The 22,685-nt window shown below is 33.4% G+C and overlaps 1 protein-coding gene across 2 annotated transcripts in view; it reads left to right on the top strand.

Annotated features, from left to right (window-relative positions):
- Positions 1-22,685, top strand: part of LOC105218392 (uncharacterized) — a 218,049-nt gene that overhangs the window by 118,831 nt on the left and 76,533 nt on the right. For both annotated transcript variants that reach the window (XM_054228323.1, XM_054228322.1), the window contains exons 3-5: positions 5,694-5,895; positions 17,979-18,239; positions 20,024-20,220. In XM_054228323.1, the coding sequence (XP_054084298.1) occupies positions 5,694-5,895; positions 17,979-18,239; positions 20,024-20,220 (660 nt within the window). The remainder of the gene's footprint in view (positions 1-5,693; positions 5,896-17,978; positions 18,240-20,023; positions 20,221-22,685) is intronic.

Below are 22,685 nucleotides of genomic sequence, written 5' to 3'. Positions count from 1 at the left end.
TTTTTATTTTTTATTATGTGTAAATAAAGAAGCTATGAAAAATTAAAAAAAAAAGATTATTGAAAAATGATCAAAAAAATAAAAATAAATAAAAACATATGAAAAAACAATAAAAAAGAAAAAAAATTAACTGAAACAAATAAATTTTCCTTAAAAAAAATAAAATATATACAATTTTATTAAATAAAAAAAAATATTTATAATTTTATTTTTTAACATTTTCGTAAAAAAATACTAAAAAAAATAATTAAGCAAAAAAGAATTTACTGGAATTTCAATAAAATCTCAAATAAATCTAAATAAAAATAAATTCTCCGAAATTTTTTCCACCAAAAATAATAAAAAATTCTTAAGAATTGGAAATATCACTTAAAAACAATAGAGAAAAGGAAATAACAAACTCAATAATAAAGAAATTTCATAAAAGACAATCAAAACATTAAAAAAATAATAAAAAAATTTAATCATACAAAAATAGGTAAAAATTTAAATCATTAAAATAACACAAATTCAAACCAAAAACAGAACAAAAATGAAAGAAAAAAATTGAAATTATATATAAGCAAAAAATATAAAAAAAAGATTTAAAAATATTAAAAAATTAAAATTAATAACTAAAACATATATAATAGAATAAAAATAAAACTTATATGTGATAAAAAAAATTAAATGGGAAACAAAATTTTAATGTGATAAAAAAAATAAATGCGAAACAAAAAAATGCTGCATCTAAATTCATATTTCAAATGTTTTATATTATTTCCTTACTACCAAAGGATTTAGTGAATTTCCTTAGTATATTCGAAACTAAAAAAAAATGCAAATAACTTATAACTTTTCGCTATAACAAAATTAATTTTCCGTTCTGTTACAACTTAAATGATGGCCAATTAAAATCAACGCAATAATACCACCATAACTTGCTAGTCTGCTTGCATTCACAAGCGATTTATATACAATTACAACAACGTTAAACGGAAGATATACATTTACATTTAAAAAAATTCTTCCAACTTGTATTCCCTCATCCCTTTTTTGCTCAAACAATACCTGCTATATATATTTCTACCAAAGCAACAGCTCATCCAACCAGTTGACGCTGTCAATTACCGCCCTTTCCATTAAACTCTTGTTGCATGTTGCGCTGGCGCAACAATGTACATTTACGCGCATGCAAATATAATTTTGCAATTTAAAAAGTTTTCCTATTAAATCGCTATCACTCAGTTGAGAATCACACAAATTGTTGAATGAAATCGCAGCGCGTTGCATACTTTAGGGAGCCGTGACCCTAGTCAATCAACCAGCGCAAGTGCGCCTAACTGCAAATACTTGTGTCTCTCTTTCGTAGCTTCAGCAAGTAGCTGGCAGTGATTCGGTTAGCTGTAAGACACCCCGCGTTGAGTTGTTGTTCAACTGAACGACACTTGACTGCTGTGGTACACTACTTTGGGCGCTTTGGCTACTTGCCGCTGTCCAGCGTTGATACTCTTTTGGTCGTTTAGCCATGACCCCTGCTCCGCTGTAGCGTAGCGTTGAGGAAGTTGCTTGCATTTTTAAAAACATTTTGTCAATTTTGTAGTTGCAACAAAGTTTTTAACATAAACTGTAGATGGGCAGCGCAGAGTAGCCGGCGCTTTGAGTTGTGTCTTTACTCTTTTTTTTTTTGTTTTTTTGCTAGTTATGCTGACTTAATTTTCTTCCGTTCTTTCGTTGATATTTTTCGCCCGTCCATTACATTGCTTTGACTTTGCCAACCCACTCGCTTGCTTTGCTTTTACGCTGTTGTCTATTTCTTTTCGCGACATTTTCTCCTTTTGATTTTACAACTAAAATGAAAATTTCATGAACACTTACACCCATCACAGCCGCCGAGAGGCGAAAAAAGTGCTGACACTGGTGCTAAAGTATTTACACAAAGTTCCCCGTGCCGTAATATCTCCCAGCGGCAGTAACGCCACCCACTCCGTCAACCGTTGACTTCTGCCAGCGGACCATCAGCCAAATTACTTTATGAAGATTAATTTGCCTGCTGGTGCATTTAAAATTTTGCACGCTCTAATTTTACTTGCTACTTATTTTTTTGCGCTGCGCTTTCCGGTCCTAGTTAGTTGAGACGTCAGCTGTTGCAGTCTTTCTATCGCAAAAAGCTTATGCGCCTAAAAGCTATCTTTGCTATTCTTTTAACTAGCACGGCATCTGATTCATGCGCTTAATTCCATTTTTTATTTTATTTTACAAGCCTATTGTCAATGCCATAATCCCAAAAGGCCTTACTTCAAAACACTTCTAGTCTCCTACTCTTCTCGCCTAGTGCCTGCCAACCAATCAATGCGCTCCCACTTAGCAACTTGCGAGCTGCGTCTTCTTTTTGCGCATATTCCATTATGAATTTTCTTTTTTGCTTTCTGCCTAGCACGCCAGCTGGCAAAATGGCCGAAACGGTGCCAACAAAAGCCGGCACAAGGTGCCTTATTATGCAAAAATAAGTGGCAAAGGATTTAAATAACTTGGCTTATGCGCTTACAACTAACTAATCGTAAATTAGCTTTTATGCCGGCAAATGGATTTAATGTCATTTCAATTGGGTTTTATTGCTGCGCTCTGCACTGCTCGGAGTGTGCTTTATTGAATATTTTCTTTATTAGCGTAATGTCGTTGCGTGCTTTTAGGCGCATAATAATATGCAAGTTAATATACCGTTTTTTTATTGTTATTATCTTTTATTGGCAGTAATAATAGATGAATTTATGGTACTATGCTTTGAGACTGTGGAGAGAAAAAGCCTAAGGCCTTGATTTGCTGCTGTAATTAGTTTTGTATGGTGAATTGTATGCCATCACAGATTTTTTAATGACGAAAAAGGCTTTAAGTGAAAATTGGTAACATTGCTGTTAGCTACATTGATGAGATAGCTGATGAATTTCACTATATTATTACTAATGAGTGAAAATTGGCAACAGGGCAAATGATTTAATTTTTCTTATAAAACCTGAACTAATTGATAACTCTTCTTAAAAATATCTTCCAAATATGGCGATAAGTTTATTATCGTTTGATATTCTACTAGTTATGGAATTATTTCCCTATCGAAAATTGGCATCATCGCAATAAAGTACTAAATACAAGTGCCTCAAGTATAGTCCACATTTAGGCAGTTGTTTCAATAGTGGAAATTGGCAACATTGTTAACAGGCCGTTGGTCTAATTATATTGAGTTACACTTTCAAATCGCTTTATGTTCTACGGTGAAGCTTTAATGATGTTTAAAGCACTTTTTTTTACTAACAAGTGAAACTTGGCAACTTGGCTAGGGATTTTATAATTTCATTATAAAAGCTGAACTAATTGTGAACTCTTCTTGAAACTATCTTCCAAGTTTGTCATTAGGTATATAATCATTCAATATTCTACTTGTTATGAATTATATTTCCATATCGAAAATTGGCAACGTCGCAATAAAGTAATAAATTCAAGTGTCTCAAATGTAGTCTACATTTAGGTGCTTATTTCAATAACAAAGTTATGCAAAATGTGATATAAATCCATGCTCCATTCATAAACTAATATTTTATGCAGACACCCAAACACTAAATCAGACAGTATTTCAAACACGCACGTGTTCATTATTAGTGTCGTAAACAGTAGAGTATAAGCTACATACCTCACTAGGCTCCCAAAACTGACCTTACTCAGTTCCAATAACAGTTTTTATTAAAATTTCATGGAAACATGCTTCATTCTATTTTTATGCTCTAAATTTTCTTGCTCCCCGAAAAAGGGTAACTATTCTATGCTATGCAGCAAAATTTCGAAATTTCCACAGCAAACCACTCGTCCGACAAATGGGCGATTAGTCATAAAATGAATAAGATACGACAGCTTAATCATGAGCATCGATGCGGCTAACAGCGCACCCAATTCATATCCATCGACTCTTTTTTCCTTCCTTTTTTCTGGTTTTTGCATATTTGCCCTTAAATTCCTAAAACACAGTGATATGTAGGCGGAAGGCCGAAATGATTTTTCTCACAATTTGTTGGGGTCACTTGGTGTGCGGCTGTCCACAAACTGCTCTTGCATGAACGATAACCCAACACCCAACAACACTGTAAGCGATACGCTTGTGTGTGGGTGTGGCCTTGAGCAAATATGTGTGCGTATGCGAAACAGGAAATGGATGTGGAATTTGTTTTAAACAGCCGATTGACCACAAACACTTTTGTTTTACTGTTATTTTGTTTTTTTTTGCGTCCCGGATGCCCTTTTATTTATAAAGGGCGGCCAGTGCAAAGCGAAGCATGCGAAAACATGTGAAAATGCCCTAACTGGGAGCTGCACACATATAGTTCGCCATCAGATGTATACACTCGTAGTGATTTGTATCTAAACAAGCATTTTACTAGCGGAAACACACAAACGCACATTCACGTAACATTTGATGCGATTTCTCCTTTCGGCCATCTCTGCTCTGCTCACACATATATTTCACGCCTTGTAGCGCTGCCTGCCTTCAGGTGATGTGGGTCGCTGGTGCTGCTTCCCTTTTGATTTTTAATGTCTGTGCTTGTGTTTTTATTCTATTTTTTCATTTCTATCGATTTCAATTTTTTTTTTTGCTTTCCTTTTCACTCCACATTCTTTCACAGGCATTTCCGCTTCAAATAAAAAAGGCGTTTACATATTTTCTGCCACCTTCCCGCAGTAGTTGTGTCTGTCTGTGTCCCCCCTACGCTCTGTCACTGTTTATGTGTGTGATGAATTGAATAATTGCAAATTTGTGCAAGCGTTGCCTCGTCCATGGCATGGACCTTTTTCCCACAGTCTACATACCATGGATATATCTACTTTCACCCCTCATATTAAAAACCTTCATTTTATATCACTATGTGCTTAAAATTTCCAATTCAAACTGCGTCAATTTGGGTTCAGTTTCCTGTATTTTTCTACGTTTGGCGATTTTTATTGACGCCTCGTTCAACCTCGTTTTGTAATTGTAATAAATAAAATGATTTGTCGGATTTGTTAGGAAATACATAGTGATTACTCTATGCTACGCGAAAGGCGAAGGGTCAAAAAGGATAAGCGGTTTCAGCAGAGATTTGTTAGCAATCAAAAGGCGTAGATAACATTTCATGAACTTTTTTCTTTGACATGAATTATGGATATGTCGATGAAGTGTGTATACTGTGGCTAATGTTTCAAAATTATATTTATCTGTATGAGCTACTTATAGTACGGGCAGTGTGTTTGCTCTAAATTTACATATTTCTACTACTTTTTTAGCTTCATATTACAGCTGACCGCTCTTTTGTTAGCCTTTGAAATTTTTTTTTTCGTGTAAGAGATTAGTTTTTCAAGGACTAATATATTAAGACACATTTTATGAATTATGCGAAGAGGTTAAGCATAAAATTTGTCTATATTTTTTTTGCTTCGCTAATTTTGTGATTCGCAGCATGAATTCATACTAATATATATGTTATTGCGCCTAAATGTAGGCAACATAGTTTTTAGTATTCAAAATGTTGCCTACATTTAGGATGCTTGTACATTATTGTGACGTGGAAACTGTTGGGGAAATGGCGAATTCAATTGTAGCAATATTATTGTCGACTGAAATCGATTTTATTTAATTTCTAATGTATTTTTATTAATTTTTTTTAATAATATACTTTGTTTTCTGCTTTCAGGACTCACATTCTCCACACTAACCTCCTCACAGGCAGATGAATCGCTCGATACGCGAGAAAATGCCGATCTGACATTGAAATGTCGCTTTACGGAAAATTACGATGCCAATAATTTCACATTCTATTGGGCGCGTTGGACCGCCAATCCTGCGCAATTCGATAATGTGGCCATACATGATGTCTCGTTGAATTCGGGCTACAAGTAAGTGAAGTTTTAAATTACTTATATATATTTTAGTATTTTTTATGTTGTATATATTTTATTTTTATTCTTATAAAATATTTTTTTTATTTTTATAAAATACTTTTTTTATTTTTATAAAATTTTTTTTTTTATTTTTATAAAATAATTTTTTTTTTAATTTTTATAAAATGTTTCTTTTTTTAATTGTTATAAAATGTTTTTTTGTTTTTTAATTTTTATAATTTTTTTTCTTGTTTTTTATAATTTTTTTTTGTTTATTTATATAAATATATTTTTTTTTTAATTTTTACAAAATATTTTTGTGTTAAGCTGTCCATATTTTCACACTTTTTTCAATTTTTTGTTTCCTTGTAATACAAATTTTCATTTTCAATTCTAAATTTATGCTTTAAATTCTCTCGAAAATCTCCACGAATCTACTTTAAATACCATGTCTTGCAGTTAACAAGCAATTTTCGCCCATTTCGCACTTTCCAATTTAGTTAGCTAGCTGCTGTCCGAACAGCAGCATGCCAATCTAATAAAATGGCATGAGCCAGCGAAAAATATAGTAATTTGCACGTTCATTTGTTATTTTAATTAAATGTGCACGCCAAACAGCAGCATGCTATCGGCGAAAAAAGAATAAGAACAACAGCAGTCGAGTAAGAATAGTGGCAACACCAGGGAAGTGGCAACATACACATGCTGATTCGCACAGTTATGCTAGCAGCGCGTTGAACGCTTAACCCAACTTATACTTAAGTACTCACACATTTTCTCGTGCGTATGAATTCGAAGTTCTCGAGCGCGGAGTCCTCAGTCAGGCACTCATACTCACAACATTAATATTTTTGCTACTCCTCCTTCCTTTCTTCTATCTACAATTGCTGTGTGTAGTAGAAATTCGACTTCTGCTGCTGCCGCTGCCACTGCATACAACTGCTCATTCACTCACTTTCCACCACTCACTCTAATTCTCATTATATTCAACACTTCTCTAACCTATTTCAACTGTCTTCGGGGTCAACGTGGCGTATACGTAATGCGGCACAGGCGCTTTGCGCTTACAGTAACCTGAACTTGTGCGACCGCCATCATATGCTGCACACATAAATACTTATATATATACACACGTACATATATAATGTTTCTAATTAAAATCAAGTCTTGACTTAATCTCAATTTCGCACTAAATGCTAAAGAGATACCATACGGCTAACAGTTTTCGGTGTGGCTTCGTCGTCTCGGGCAGCCATAATTCACAGCTGTCATTAGGCTCGCGCCTATTTTATATTTATAAACACGTGCTGCTATTCTTCTGTATACATATTTATGTAAATGTGTGTGTGCAGCCAGTGTACTTGTGCATAATTTATGTGAATAGAGGCGCTGACAGCGACTTTGTTGCGCTTGAAGTGGGCTGCCTTGCCACAAGTCAAGTGACACTTGCTTCTTTTTTTTTGCACTAAGTGTTCACTTTCTGCGTCTCTGTCTTTCGTTGCTGTTAATTGCCATATTCATTTTGTTGTTAGATTGTATGAAGTTTAATTGCACTAGACTTTTCTAAAGGTAGTTAAGATATAATCTGTCTGTTTTAAAGAAAATTAGATGCGCATAACAGGCATGAAAGTGTCTCTGGTAGTGTAGAAAGCGAAAAATTATTGTCATTTATTTTACTTTGAAAAAATTTTAATGCTGGAGCAAAGCAATTTTTTAAAGAGAGTTGCCACCTGACCGAATTAAAAAAATATTTTTTTTATAACTAACCTCAATTATTTAACTTTGAAAAAATGTAGAAAAATTTTTTTTTTAAACAGAGTTGCCACCTGAGTAAACAAAAAATATAACACAAATGTACTGTAGTTTTAATTCACTCACAAAACTAAAAAAAAAAATAAAAAAATAAAATAAATTATATCTAAGGTTGCCAGTTAGTGCGAAAATTTATTTGAATATTTACACATTTGCCGTGTTCCCAGCAACTTAAAGTAGATTCCAGAACAAAGTTCCCAAGTAGTTAAGAAATTAAGTTGAATAAAACTTATTTGCAAAAATATCTTAAAATATGTACATTTCATAGTAAAGAAGCAATTTTCATACCAGTGTTGCCATCAATTTATGGCATCCAACTAAGTCTAACGTATAAAATACTTAAAATTGTCAATTAGCGTGATAAGTTATATCTAAAAAACTAAATAAAAGTAAATTTATTAGAAAATATTTTCAATTAATGTTGCCACCTTTTCAGAAAATATATTTCCATAAATTATTTTCAGCTTTTAGTAGTAGTACTTTTGTATACATAATTTACATATTTGAAAAATTTAAAGTAAGAAAGTCTCAAACTAGCGTTGCCACCTATAGAAATATACCGAATTATTTATTTTTTTTTTTACATCGAAAAATATTCAGGTTTCTAATTCTTTAAGCTTCAATTTTTTAAATTTTTTTCTTTAGTTTTTTGACAAAAATATTTAAAATTCGTGTTGCCACCTTTTCTAAAAAAAATGCTCAAATCTTTTGTACTTATCTAAAAGAAGTACTCATTATATGTTACATGTCTAAGAAATAGTTTTGAATTTAAAAAAACCTTAAGAGAGTGTTGCCACCTTTAAAAATTTAATAACTAATTTTTATATTTTTTTGTATTTTTTTCTTTAAATTGTACAATAACGATTTTTATGGCGCTTGTTTGTCTGCAAATTTTTTATAAATATTTTCTTTTCTCAAATTTTTTAATAAATTTTGGTCGCAACCGCAAACAACAACATTCTTACTACTCTTTTCTCTAGACTAATCTTTCAAGCACTCCACTTGACTTCGCCGCTCACTCTGGCATTGAAGTTTATTCAAGTTCTTGCCACTCGAAACTAAATGAATACGCATTATATTTCATTTCGACTCGTGAGACTTACTGCAATCTACTTCGCTGCTAATGCCACAGCCATCACTAGCACCAGACTGAGCGCAAGGTTGCATATTACTTTTCTCTACTGAGTTTCACGATGCTGCGCAAATATTTTCCATATTCTCTACATAAAACCAGCACGAAGAAAGCAAATAAATGATTAAGCAGAGCTGGAGAGTGAGTTTAGCTACTGAATGCCTGCTTGCCTCTAGCGGAGTGCCTATTAACTACGAAAATAAAAATGGAAAAGAGTTATGCCAAATTAAAAACGATACTTATATACATATGTATATAAATTCTATGGTATGTATGAGTGCCTGGCCTAAGCCGTCGACAGATAAAAGCAGCCATATAAACATGTTTATTGTGAAGCATAAAAATAAAACATAATTTTTTTGTGTGCGCTATTCAACGTTGAAATTTGCTCATTTTATCAATTCCTTTATGGTGAATAAACTCGCCTATAAAATGCGCTTGTAAACAAAATAAACATATGAAATGAAAGGCAATGAAACGTAATGAGTAGCTGCAACAGCAACAGCAAAGGCTTTGGCAGCAAATGCCACGCGAATGAAAAAAATTAATAGAAAAAAGAGAGAAAAAAAGCAAATTTCAACGAGCAAACAATGCGAACTGCAAAAGCCTATACAGAGAAAAACACAAAATGACAGCATAAATCCGTCGCTTGAATGGCAGACAGACGCGCAGCTTTCTGCCACAGTGCCTCATTGTTATTGTTGTTGCTGCCGTTGTTGTAGCTGTAGCTGTTGGCTTGCCGCTTGTACGTTGTCAGGCCTAAAGGCTAATATCTCGTTTAACATTTCATTATGGCAATGGCGATTGTGAATAGCGAGCGACAGTAAACAATGAGCGCGCGCTAGCAAAATAACTGCGACAGCAACAGCAGCAATAACAACAACACAAAACTGTTGCTGAACAAAAGCAATCACAATAACAACTGACGAGTGGCAAGTGGCAAACAAAAAATGGCGAAACATACTGCAAACAAAGCAGGCATAAGTGGAAAGCGCTGAAATAAACAACAACAAAGAAAGTAAAAACAAAAACAAATTTTCAACAACTCTACTGCTTGCGTCCACACTGAAGTACAAGTAATCGTAATCATGAACATGGCGAGCGCATTTAGCTCCGCAGCAGTGAAGCGACGACAGCTCGCCGATAAGTATGAGTAGATTGCTTGCGCCTGTTGATGTGCGGCGCAAAATAGCAGCTGGCCATGCTGCCACTGTAGATATAGCGTCTAAATGACAGTGGCGACAGCTGCTACTGCATTGCGATACTTCCGCAGCGCAGGCGTTTTGCGCCGCCACCGCCTACTCAATACGCCACTACAGCTTTGCCAATTCTACTTTTCGAGTTGAGTCCCAACGTTGCGCCCACTTGTGTTGCACAAGCACAGCAATTTGTTGTGTGTCCTTGTGGTGCGCGCGGCCCTTTTGTTTCTGTTTTGTGTAGCTCATGGCGACCTCTTTGCATTTGCACAATTTGCAAGGCAGCAAACCATTTCGCATGCAGCGCAAATAGAAACAGCTACAGTAATATAATGAAATGCTGGCGAAAAAAAAGTATTTTAATAATCGCAATAATCATAATAAAAGTGCGGCGTTACGTAGCAAGAGAAGTGGAAAATAATAGCCTATTTTTAGGCGGTAGCCCAAGCAGTGGCTATTTGCTGGTGCTCTTGCCTTGAGAAGACAAACAGCTTCTTGCCTAGCGCGTCTGCAGACTTAGTGCCGAGAAAGGTCTTCAACAATTTTATGCGCATTTTTCTGTTTTTTTTCCTGCAGTTATTGTACTCGTACTAGATGATATGGCCTCGCAATTCCTCATACATATTCAGTAGTTAAAATGCCTATTTTATTTAAAGATGACTTCTAAATCCCTCGTCTATGAAACTAGCAAATAATTTTATTTGATTAAAAGAGAGAACAGTTCAAAGTGGTAATTTTCTTATTAAGAAAAAGATTTTCACAAGATAATTGATTTTTTATTTCATTTCGAATTAGATAAGTTAGTATTTCATAGAATTTTTTTATCCAGCTTTTCTCTTCGCTGGTTTATTAATTTCTCATCTAGATTAATTAGTTAAATTTTATTTTTTTTTAAATATCTCATCTAAATTAATTGTTTAAATTTTGGTATTTCTTCACCTTATCTATTGTTCATCTACTATTTTATTCAAATCAGCCTAAAGGTAGGCCACAATCTTATTTGAATTACATATGTAGCATACATTTAGGATATTTTTATTCCCGACACTAATTTATTTAGTTAGATGTTACTTAATCTATGTATGCCCGCTTCTTATGTTTATTATTGTCTACTACGTTTCTGAAATCAGCCTAAAGGTAGGCAACATTTTATATTTGCATTTACATAGCATACATTTTGGATATATTTTTTTAATTTTTCGGCACTGCTTACCTTTATTAACTTTCGCAATCCTCAGTATAAATAGCTCTTCTATTTTTAGTTTTGCTAGCGATTTGAAAACTCATAAGGCACCAAAAGAGGTCTAGATATAACCTACATAGTAACATAAATAATAGAAACAGTTAGTAAACGCTCGCTTCTTTTAGTATAGTTCTTCTTTGTGGCTACTTCTGCTTTATATTTTCATTTACCTTTACACAAATTTAACCAGATAAATAATATTGCTCCTCTTTCAAAACATCTTTTCTTTACGAAAACCATCTTCGACTGCGACTAAGTGAACTATTAAATTTATGAAAAGCGTTCTTGTGTTTCAATACGCTTTCTACGTGCAACAGCATATTACTTGCTAATACCGTTATGAAAATATTTGTTCTTATATTCACTTTTATTCAACAATATTACAAATTTAACACAAAGTCTTGGCAGTGACATGGCGTATACGTAACATTTTTGTTTCAATAGCGAGAACGCTGCTGATCGCATTGAAATGCTTTATATCGTTAGCAATTGTAGTGACAAAGCAGCAACTTGAACCAGTAAATAACAGTAATAAAAACAAAAACAAAAACAAAAACAAATATATGATAACAACAAAAAATGAAAATGAATATATACAAAGCATCACTCAATAACAGCAACAACAAAACCAAAGACAGCCATGAAGTGCTGCAATTGACTTTGAGTAGCGAAAAAAGATAACAACAACAGATATTAACAAGTACAATATAATGCATATACATAGGTATATGAAAACCCGGTGATTGAAACAAATACGCTGCAAGGACGTTGTGCGCCAAAAGCGCTGCAACCAAAAGATTTGTCAACAAAAAAAGTAAAAAAAATAAAATAAAAGTAAAAATATGACAGCTCTCACTGCTACCGCGCTTGCATTTTATATATATTTGTATGTAAGTTTATACGCGCTTATAGTAAAGAAAGCAAAATGAAGTAGCTTACAGCTTGATGTACAGCATAAAAGTAAAAACATTAAAGAAAACACTAAAAATACAACGAAACGACGAAACGAGAAGAGTGCATTGCGCCAAAAGCGCATAAAGGCGTCCTTGAAGCGAAAGCAGTGACGTAGCTGCCGGCGTTGATGTTGACGTTGCGCACAGGAACAATGGCAACATTAGTGAATGCGCTGCTACTTTGGGAGTTGGTTGTGCATTGTTGTTGCTGTTGCAAAGCGTTGAAAGATAACGCTGACGAGTAAGGAGCGGTTAAATATAAGTATATATGTATGTAATATAAATATATGTAAGGCAACGTCACATCTGTGCTAGGGTTGATAGTAAGCACCACTGTGGGAATTCTATGATAAACGCAGTTAAATGAGCAGTTCGCACTTGAAACCCTGCTGCTGCTTCTACCTATCCACGCTGTAGTTACTGCAGCGGGTATTAGTAAATCAGCGTTTTTTTTCATATATTTGCGGTTCCATGCACCTACACGCCTCAATAAATTCCGCAAAAGCAGGAATACTTTCGTTTATCTACCCTTGACTATGACAAAGCACGCTCTAACGGTTTATGTAGCCCTGCTTTGTTGTTATTTTTATATTTTTTGTTGTCGTTCTTCATTTATTTTGCTGGGTTTACTTTATTATATTTATTTGCCTGCATTTTGCCTTTGTTCTCTATCTGCTTGCTTTCTCTTTGCAACTCTTAAGTTCCGCCGCCACAATATGTTGCGCTTACGTTCCGGTGCAACGGCGTGAAAACGTATGTACGTAGCAACAGTTAGTTGCGTTGTGGTTTAGTGTTTACTTTCTTTTAATGTGACAGCGTCGTTTATGTTGGTTTATACTTCACATGCTGGGATTTTGTATAAGTTGGAGTCAAAGGCGGTTGCCACAAGGAAAATAGTAATTAATGAAAGAATTATTGTCGAAAGTTTCTTAGAATAACTGAAATAAAATTATATTTGAAATTTATTTAGAACATAATTTTGAATTAATACTTAATTTTAATTAATTTCATGCATATTAAATATTTTTTTTTTTTACTTGTTTAACATTTTAATATTTTGTTGTAATTATTATTTTATTTTTATTTTATATTTTTTATTTATATATAATTGGTTTTCATATATTACTGATTTTGTATTTTTAATTTAATATATTTAAAATAATTTATCGTTAATATTTTATTATTTTTTTATATATTTTAATAAAATATTTTTAATTTTTTTTTAATATTTTTTATTTTTGGCCAATATTTTACGTTTTTCTTTGTTGAATAAACTTTGTATATTTTATTTTTTTATACGATAGTTTTTTGTTATTCCGAATTAATTTATTCCTAAAATTATTTTTTTTTTAGTTTTATTAGAATTTTTAAAATATTTTTTAATTTATTTAAATTTTTTTTAATTATTTTTTTTTATTTTTTTACACATAAAATATATCTATTATATAAAAACTATTTTTTTATTTAATTTTTTTTATTATCTATTATTATTATTATTATTATTTATTATTTGTATTTATATTTAATTATATAAAAATTATTATTTTATTTAATTTTTTTAATTATCTATTATTATTATTAATATTATTTATTATTTTTATTTATTTTATAATAATTATTATTTTTTACATGCATTATTATATTATTACATTGAAGACACCTTTTAACCTCACCTCAACCTAAGTAAAATCCACAAAAATAAACTATGAAATGTAAATAACAAACTCACTTTCAATTTTTCTCCAACTTGCAACTTACTAGCTCGTTAACTAAGCACTAACGAAAGTGGTTGCGGTGAGCGCTCTACAATTGCAACACAAGCGGCAACAAATGCGCCACTTTATTGCCTTCCATTGTGTGCCTTAAGTTTATATATTGGCTGCCATTATTAGTTTTTCAGTAAATATATAACATTTGGTTGTTGCAAGCCGCATATGCAACTACTTTGTTAAGTTGGTCGATATTGAAACACAACTCAACTGAGTTTACTTGCCAAGCACAATAGCAAATTCTGTAGCAATTCTTTAAATTATATCTCGTAAAAATCTCATAAATATATTGTGCACAATATATAAGAGTGAGATTTGTATGAGAGATGGTACGGAATTCTAAAATATAAATCTACTGAAATCTACATATACTCGCAAGCAAGTGTAGAGTATACTTCATATCTTTTCATGCGTACATAATTGTATGCCACAAATATGCTTTTGTTCGTCTTATTTACTATAAAGTTGGCTTTTCTAAATTTATATATTATATTGTCGTTATGAAGATAAGAGAGTTGAGACTTCAAACAATTCACTAAAATCAACATATACAAAATCAAACGAGAAATTTATGGAAATTAGTTAGGCATAATTTACGGTGAATTTTCATTAATTTTACAACATAAATCACTTGTTATCTATGTTCGTTCGTTTAATCAAGCATTGACGACCCAAAATTAGAATTTGACTACTACATACCTGCCTCGCTCTCGCCATTAAATTAATAATATCTTAACTCCTATGTATACTGTCTCACACTAGCTCTCCCTAACACTACTCACTCACACTCCACTGTAATTACGCTCTCACTTAAATCTATTTGTCTCAGCCTCTTTAGCACAGTATGCTATCTCACTCCCTCGCTATCTTCCTCTCCCTCAATATTTTATGAATATTTCCTCATATACATGTGAATCTTGTAAACATTCTGTAAATGCCACAATTTCCGCACGAACCAAAGTTTATAACTCAACAACAATAAGAAATCTGAACATTTATAAAACCGCAGGCCAACCTCTTCCTGTCGCAAAACATTTTTCAATTTCCCAAGCAACGCTGTATATTCAAACAAGCAATCAAAAAATAAGTTTTCATACTAAAATCAATTTATGTGCTTCTGAGCAAACACTTTATTTATTTACCATATGCTCAGAAAAACATTCTAAATGAATATACATTGATCAAAGCACTCGAAATGGCAATTGAAGCATTCTATACAAGAGTGTCTATAGTGCTCAACATAGAGAGAATGCCTGAGAGTGAGCGAAAGAAAGAATACCAACAATATTTAACTTCCACACCATTGACTTATGGCTTAAGTAAACTTATAAATTGCAGCAGGAAATCAACAAAATTTGTGTAGCAACCGACACACAGAATTTGAAGACTCTACTGTATGCGTAGACAAATATTTGCGGTTACCTGTCGTTTACTTAGACAATTTCATACACCAAATCACTTCTAATTGATTGCCTTTATTTGTTAAAAAATAAAAGAAAAACAAGACATTTATGTAAAATGCTGCTTCTTCTTTTTCTTGCACTCTGGCCTTTTTCAGTTCTGGTTTTTAATAAATTGTAGCATATGTAAGTGTTGTGGCTTATGAGCTGGAAAAAGACTAATGACCATAAGTGAATGTCGGACATGTATGAAATGCATGAAATTTTATATTTTAAATTGTTAGCATATTCAAGTAATTGGGAATAGCTTATTTAGAGTTCATACATGTAAGGGTCATTGTATATTCTAATAAAAATATTTGCTTAAAATTGTTTAGTTTGTTGAATTGATGGGTTTTAAAGAGGTTTTTCGAAAACGCAGCGATTCTAAATTACAACAAAAGCAAAAACAGGCTGTGGTTGAATGAAGCTATTAATAATGTATATTGGAAATATCGTACGCTTTGAGTAGGAAAATATGTATACATATATACAGCTTTTAAAAGCTGTTTCTAAAATTCAGAATTTTTTTCTTTAAGTCGCTGAGTTCATTTTCGTTATTTATTTTACTTCAACCACGGTAGGTGGCGCTGTATTCAATTATATTGTTTTTTATGTTTTAAAGTTTGTTCCGACTTTTTTTTTAAATTGGAAGGTTTTTCTCAGCTCTTATCCCTTATATTTCATTATATGAACTGTACAATTTAAATAAATGATATATTGTTAAAAATTTTCACTCTCATAGATGAGTCAATAACTTTGACGGAAAGACTTGAAAATGCTAAAGTTAGCAAAACAAAGAAACTTCATTTCGCAGAAAAAGAATCGTCTTTTCTTATCGCTTGAGAACGTCACAAAAATTTTGCGACAATTGTCAAAGTGCAACGGGGAAAACAATTGTACAAAAAACAGTAAAATGAGAGAATGGGTTAGGTGGTAGATGTCTCCGCTTTGCATGCAGTTTGTACGAACTAAATGAGGAAAGAGTAAAACAGAGAAACTTCACACTATTCAAATAAAATGATTCTTAAGTCAAAGACTGAAGACCATAGTTCATCAAAGTTCCAAGCAAAAAGTCTGCATTGTATGATAAAAATGAGACTAGGAGTCGGTGAGTGTAATTTCGTCTGCCATTTGACAACACACCAAGTGCAACGTCGCGCTTTTGTCCACCTGCTTTATCGAATGGGGCGCCTGCCTGCGCTTGAAGGCAGAAATTATTTGTCACATAAACTGTCATAACCGCAAGATTGGCGCTTGACATTTTGTGTAAATATCTTTTAAGTGCAAAGTTGCCAAAACTTTATCGAATCTCCCAACCCCTGTCAATAAGCAACTATGCATTTTCATTTACCCACTTTGCCAATTTTTGGGGCAATTCATTTAACTTTCCACTGCGAATATAACGGCCAAAATGTTAATCTTAGAAAAGTTTTCGCAAACTTAAGAACACCAACAAAAAACAGCGAGAGGGTGACTGCTGAGTGTGTCTAGACGCATGCTGGAAGCTGCTTTTGTGTGGTAGTGAATTGATATTGTAAATTTTCGTCAATAGAGTTGAAAAAGTGCTAAGAAATAATAGTCTTCAAAAAGTTTCAAAAATTGCTTGACTTTTTGACAAAAACTATTTTGCATGCGAGAACCGATTAATCTGAAAAATTTAATATAAAGTTATCGATTGATAAAAATCGATAAATTTAATCGGTAGGTGTCGACTATCGATAATTAATCGTTTTTATTCACTCACATATTGAAAAAATCGATTTATCGATAACGATTAATTACCGAAATCAGAGCTGACAGAAATAATCGATAATTTAATCGATTATTATATAATTAAAAATCATGATTCTTTGTTCTATTATTTATTTCAAAAATATTTGAAGCAAAAAATATAAAAAACTTAAAATCTATGACCGTCATAAAAGTTGCGTATACGCCACGGATTAGCTGAAATAATTTTACAAATAAAATTTCCTTCCGCTTGATGTTTCCTAATTTTTTGTTGTAGTCAAATGACAATATAACCCCTGCTTGTACAAGCACCCAGCTGTAAGTTTTGAAATATTTTTTGCCTTTTTTTAATTTTCACCCTTACATCATCCGCGCATTTTAATCCGCTTAAGCCAGCCAATCAAAAAGTGTCATTTAAGTTTTTCTTTTTTGTTGTTTTTGTAACAGCAGCTCGTGTTTGTTTTTGTTAATGTGCGCACAAAATTCTTTTAATTGCGTTTAATTCAATTTAGTAATCTGTCTGCATAAGCACTTTTTCCACGGAGACACCACCAGCACCACCAATGCCATCACGAAAATGTAACCCCATCAAACACCGATGGCGCGCATCCTTTCGCCACAACGCTTGCTTTTTAACATTTTTAATTTGTGTAATCACAATTTTTTTCGCTTAATTTCTTTATTTTTACTGGCATTTTTTATCCTTTTTTGCTACAATATCCGCATACTTTGCGCCGTTTACGCATTTCTTTATATATATGTATGAAACGAATTTTTTATATATATATTTTTTTATATCTCTCGCATTTTCTCTTTCCAGACCCGATTACCGTCCGAAGCTCGGCATTTACGATTTGCAAATTAAAAACGCTTCATACAATCGCGACAATGGACGCTTCGAGTGTCGCATTAAAGCGAAAGGTACGGGCGCCGATGTCCATCAAGAGTTCTACAACTTAACCGTCCTCACACCACCGCATCCACCCGTCATTTCACCCGGTAATGTGGCCATTGCCACCGAGGATGTGAAAATGGAGCTGACGTGCAGCAGTATTGGCGGTTCACCGGATCCAACGATAACGTAAGTACAGCGGCGTTGTTAGTGTTAACGGAGCGGGTTGCTGCCTCGTGGGCGGCAATAATACCGTATTAATTTAAAATTAAATTTATGTAAATTGAATGCCGTGGCCGTCGCTTGTGCTTCCGCCTGCTTCGGCTGTTTAAAAGGATTTGCGCTGTCATTATGTGCAGGCTGCCAGCCAGCCTATTGGCCGGTCAGACTGGCTACCAACTACCCACTGTAGTCCAACTATATATGTATGTATATATAATGTGCCGTTTTTTTAAGTAGCTCCAAATGAAAATGTCCTTAATCCGCGCTGAAGAGGTGCAATTGAGTGCCCAAGTGGCCACGTTTTGCGTTGAGTAACGGTTAACGGAGCATTCATTACATGCAAGTCAACGAGGCAAACACTTACATATATACAAAACACATTTCATATATATAGATCCTAGTGGCATAATTCGCTTAATTTCTTAAGCTTAAATAATTTAATGACACTTCTATCGATTCTTGGGTTGCAGGCTCAATGTATATTTATCTGAAAGTTATGTCAACGAATCGCATAGTCATCTCACATTAGAGCTTGAAAACGATAGAATTTTGATATTAATCACCTGTACCCAACCCTCAAAAGAGATTTTTTTCAAATAGACATCGGCATTGCCCACCTTTAGGAGAAATTTCCATTTCCATTGCCTACCTTTAAGCGATATATTTTTCAAAAAGTATCGGATCTATTTGGTTGACGAAAATTTTATTAGATCCGCTTCACTGTGCAATTTCGTTGAATCATTGAACCCTCATTTTTGGAAAATTTAATACGTTTGAGCACAGTGAGATTTGTTGCCAAAAAATTAATTCAAAATCATTTAGTTTTAAAAAGTTCTTCTAAGAAATAGCTCAGGTGATTAACATATCAAGACAAAAACTTAAACCGCAATTCACTCACAGCTAAGCTTTCTTAATTACATGCAAGGAATTTGTTTGCTTAGCAAGTTTGCCAATTCTCCGCCCTCGTTTCACCCAGTTTCCCGAGTCATTCACCAGTTTCTTTCTTAATTTATTTATTACGCGCGTATTTTTTCGACGCTCACTTCATAATCAATTGCTTCGTTTTTCGCCCGTTGGCTTCAACTGCAATCAGTTCTATATACCACATTAGTTGCAAGCGCGCATTTACAGTTATTTTTTCGCGTAAATAAGAAATAAATTTGTAATAAAACTCCTTAATGCCACATGTCGTGACAACTGCCAAAAAAAGCATGTTTACTTCGTATGCCCAAACATGCTAGCTCTGCATATGCAGCACTGCCTGCACTATCTGGTGGCATCAACAACCGCTGGCGTGTCTTGCAATCCCCAAATATTTACGACACAGTTAATTGTGGTTGCTTGTGCCAAAAACAGCGCAAGAAATAAGGAACTAAGCGTAGTTGGTAATAAGTAGAATAGAAAGAAAGAAAAATAAAAGAAATAAAGAAGAGTAAAAAAAAAATTGTGTGTCAACAAGCCAAGTCCACAAATGAAAGTACATTTTTTTTGTTTTTTTTTTTTCTGTTAAACGTGAATGCAGCTAACGAGCAGGAAATAATCACGAACGACGCGCGGAAAAAGCCCAAATGCAAAGTGTGCACAAATTAACTGCCAGCATTTTTCGTGCCACACTGACTTACATATACTATATACTTTCCTTTCCTTTCATTACACAACAACTAACTGTATGCTTTTTCAACTTTCTCTTTTCACGCGCTCACTCTCAACGACCGCAACTACGCTGCATTTCCGCTCGTTTTGCCGTATAGTTGGTATCGCGAGGGCACCAACACGCCACTACATGCCATCGTGCGCTCGGGTGGCTCAAAGGATCAGCCAACAAATGCAACATTAACATTGCAACCGCGTCGCGAAGACGATGGTGCTAAATACAAGTGTATCGTACGAAATCGTGCAATGAACGATGGTCAACGTTTGGAAGCGACCGCTACATTAAATGTTAACTGTAAGTACACATGTTTTATTTATTATAGTTAATTTATTTAAATCTGGGTGGAATCGACGAAAAAACATCTATACAGTGTTTTATAAACTAATATTCGAAGTCGAAGTCGAAAATGTGTCGGAATCTATAGTTTCTCTAAAGGGAGTTTTTCGAATTTTTGCTTTCTCCCATATCACATAACCTCAAACTCTCAGCTAACCTTGTCTATTTCGAATTCGAAACCCCCAAAATATCTATTTATTTCGCATTTTCATTAAATTGATGTTCGAATTCGAAACCCGCAAAATATTTATTAATTTCGCATTTTTGTTAAATTGATGTAAGAATTCGAATTCCAAAACCCCAAGATATCTTTTAAGTTCGCCTTTTTGTTAAATTTAGGTTCGAATTCGAATTCGGAAATCCCAAAATATCTATTAATATCACCTTTGAAGTTCGAATTCGAAGTCGAAACCCCCAAAATATCTTTAAAACTCACCTCTTGTTAAACTGATGTTCGAATTCGAAGTCGAAATTTTTTCAAAATCTATAATTTTCCGAAAATAGATTTTAAATCGAAAATTATGTATCAGAAGCTCTTACCTACTTCTGTTCAGACGTAATTATAAAAATTGTCAGCGCATCTTAATTAACTGACGTATCGTCTAAATGTACGCCGCCCCCACCAAGCCACCTCGCAATCGATTACCTTGCACTACACTGACCGGCTTTAATAATTATATTGCGTGGAGTCACACCTCACGCTACACCTTGCTGATTCAAAAGTCGTCCGCAGCACTTAATAGCCTGCCGTATTCTCCAAGGCACACTTCACTAAGTTATGGTATTATACTCAAACATACTTAAATGTCTGACTCAAGCTATTATAATGCCCTCAACCGCTTCCACTTCAGCAACGTAACGTTACGCTTAGTTGCTTTTGGGTGCCATCGTCGGCTATTGCTTTCTTGGGTACTATTTGCTCGTATGTTTGGATGTCTGTCTGTGTGCTCTTTGGAGCGTCCATTCGCACGCATTACATTTGTTCTCGTGTGAATTTGCCACCCAAATAAATGTGTTGCATATTCAATATTACGATTGAGTGTTCATAATTATAGCACATGACAGTGTGGCTTAATGCTTTTTGTGTTATTCACGTAACTGCTCTGCAACTGACGTGGTCTTTTATGAGACCCAGTTGGGAATTCTTGTGACTAATTGGTAATTATGTGTTCCCAATTGAAATAATTTTCGTTCCTTTACTTCTTCTTCTTACTTTTACCTTTAATTCTATAATATTTGATCTAATAATCTATACGAAAATTCAAAACTAAACAATATGGTCAATTTGGCACAGTTAGTAACTAGTTGGAAAACTAGTTCACAATTTTTCAATGATTAATTTTGTTGATTTATTATACAGAATTTTCCAAAATATAAATACATAAATTATGAACCAAACAGTAGTCTTGCAACTAGTTACAAACTACTTCAAAATGGACCAGTACCCAATTTGCTTCAATTTCACTCACATGTATTATACAAAATTTTTTAAAAAATAAAAAAATATAAATTATGAACCAAGCATAGTTGTCTTGCAACTAGTTACAAACTACTCCAAAATGGTCCAATTCACATTGATTTTGATTTGATTTTAAAATAAAAATTCATATAAAATTATTCAAAAATTGTACAAAAACCATATTTGAAGTTTTATTCATTTTCTACATCCTTCATACCACATTTTTCCTACTGGGATTGCATTCAATTTTGGCTAGTGGCAAAAGTGACCTTTTTGTTAATTATATATGCCACTTTGTCACCACCACACCAACCGTTATTATTATTTTATTTAGTTATTTTGCTGTGCTGGTAATATGTTACGTGGGTGTCAACAGTTTTTCACCTCAATGACAATAAGCAATCGTTTTTGTTCACACAGGTCGGTATTTTAATTATTAATTGAGCATGAATTGCTTTTCTTTACACACACAAACGATTATATATATGTATGTATGTAAGTCTGCAGGTGAAAATTAATATGCTATTACTTTGGGTGACAAAAATGTGGTGTTCTAGATACATATGGACACGTGGAGGCATAAATGTGTTTAAAAAAATTGTTTGATAATATTATTTTAATTAAAATGATTGTGGTTTTTTGATTGGTTGTGGATTGTGCTGGCGTTTTTATAGGCTTTTTTCTATAAAGAAAAAACATTTTGTTCTCTGAGGTCTTCTATTGTTTTTTATTTTGAGTAGTATTATCCAGAAATTGAAATTTTTTGGGAGAGAAATTTATTTAACAGGAATTTCCTTAGCCCTTGGGAGTATATTGAGACCTTTAATAATAAATTGTTGTCAAAAAGCTGTATTCTGAGTTTATAATGATGATGTATTGTCCCAAAAGGCTTTATTATGGTCTTACAATTCATAATTTTTCTGATCTGGTAATATTAGTAATATCATTATGGGTTTATGAAAAT

The sequence above is a fragment of the Zeugodacus cucurbitae genome, chromosome 3, assembly GCF_028554725.1.
Source record: "Zeugodacus cucurbitae isolate PBARC_wt_2022May chromosome 3, idZeuCucr1.2, whole genome shotgun sequence".
Taxonomy (NCBI): domain Eukaryota; kingdom Metazoa; phylum Arthropoda; class Insecta; order Diptera; family Tephritidae; genus Zeugodacus; species Zeugodacus cucurbitae.
This window is presented reverse-complemented; position numbering and strand designations above follow the sequence as displayed.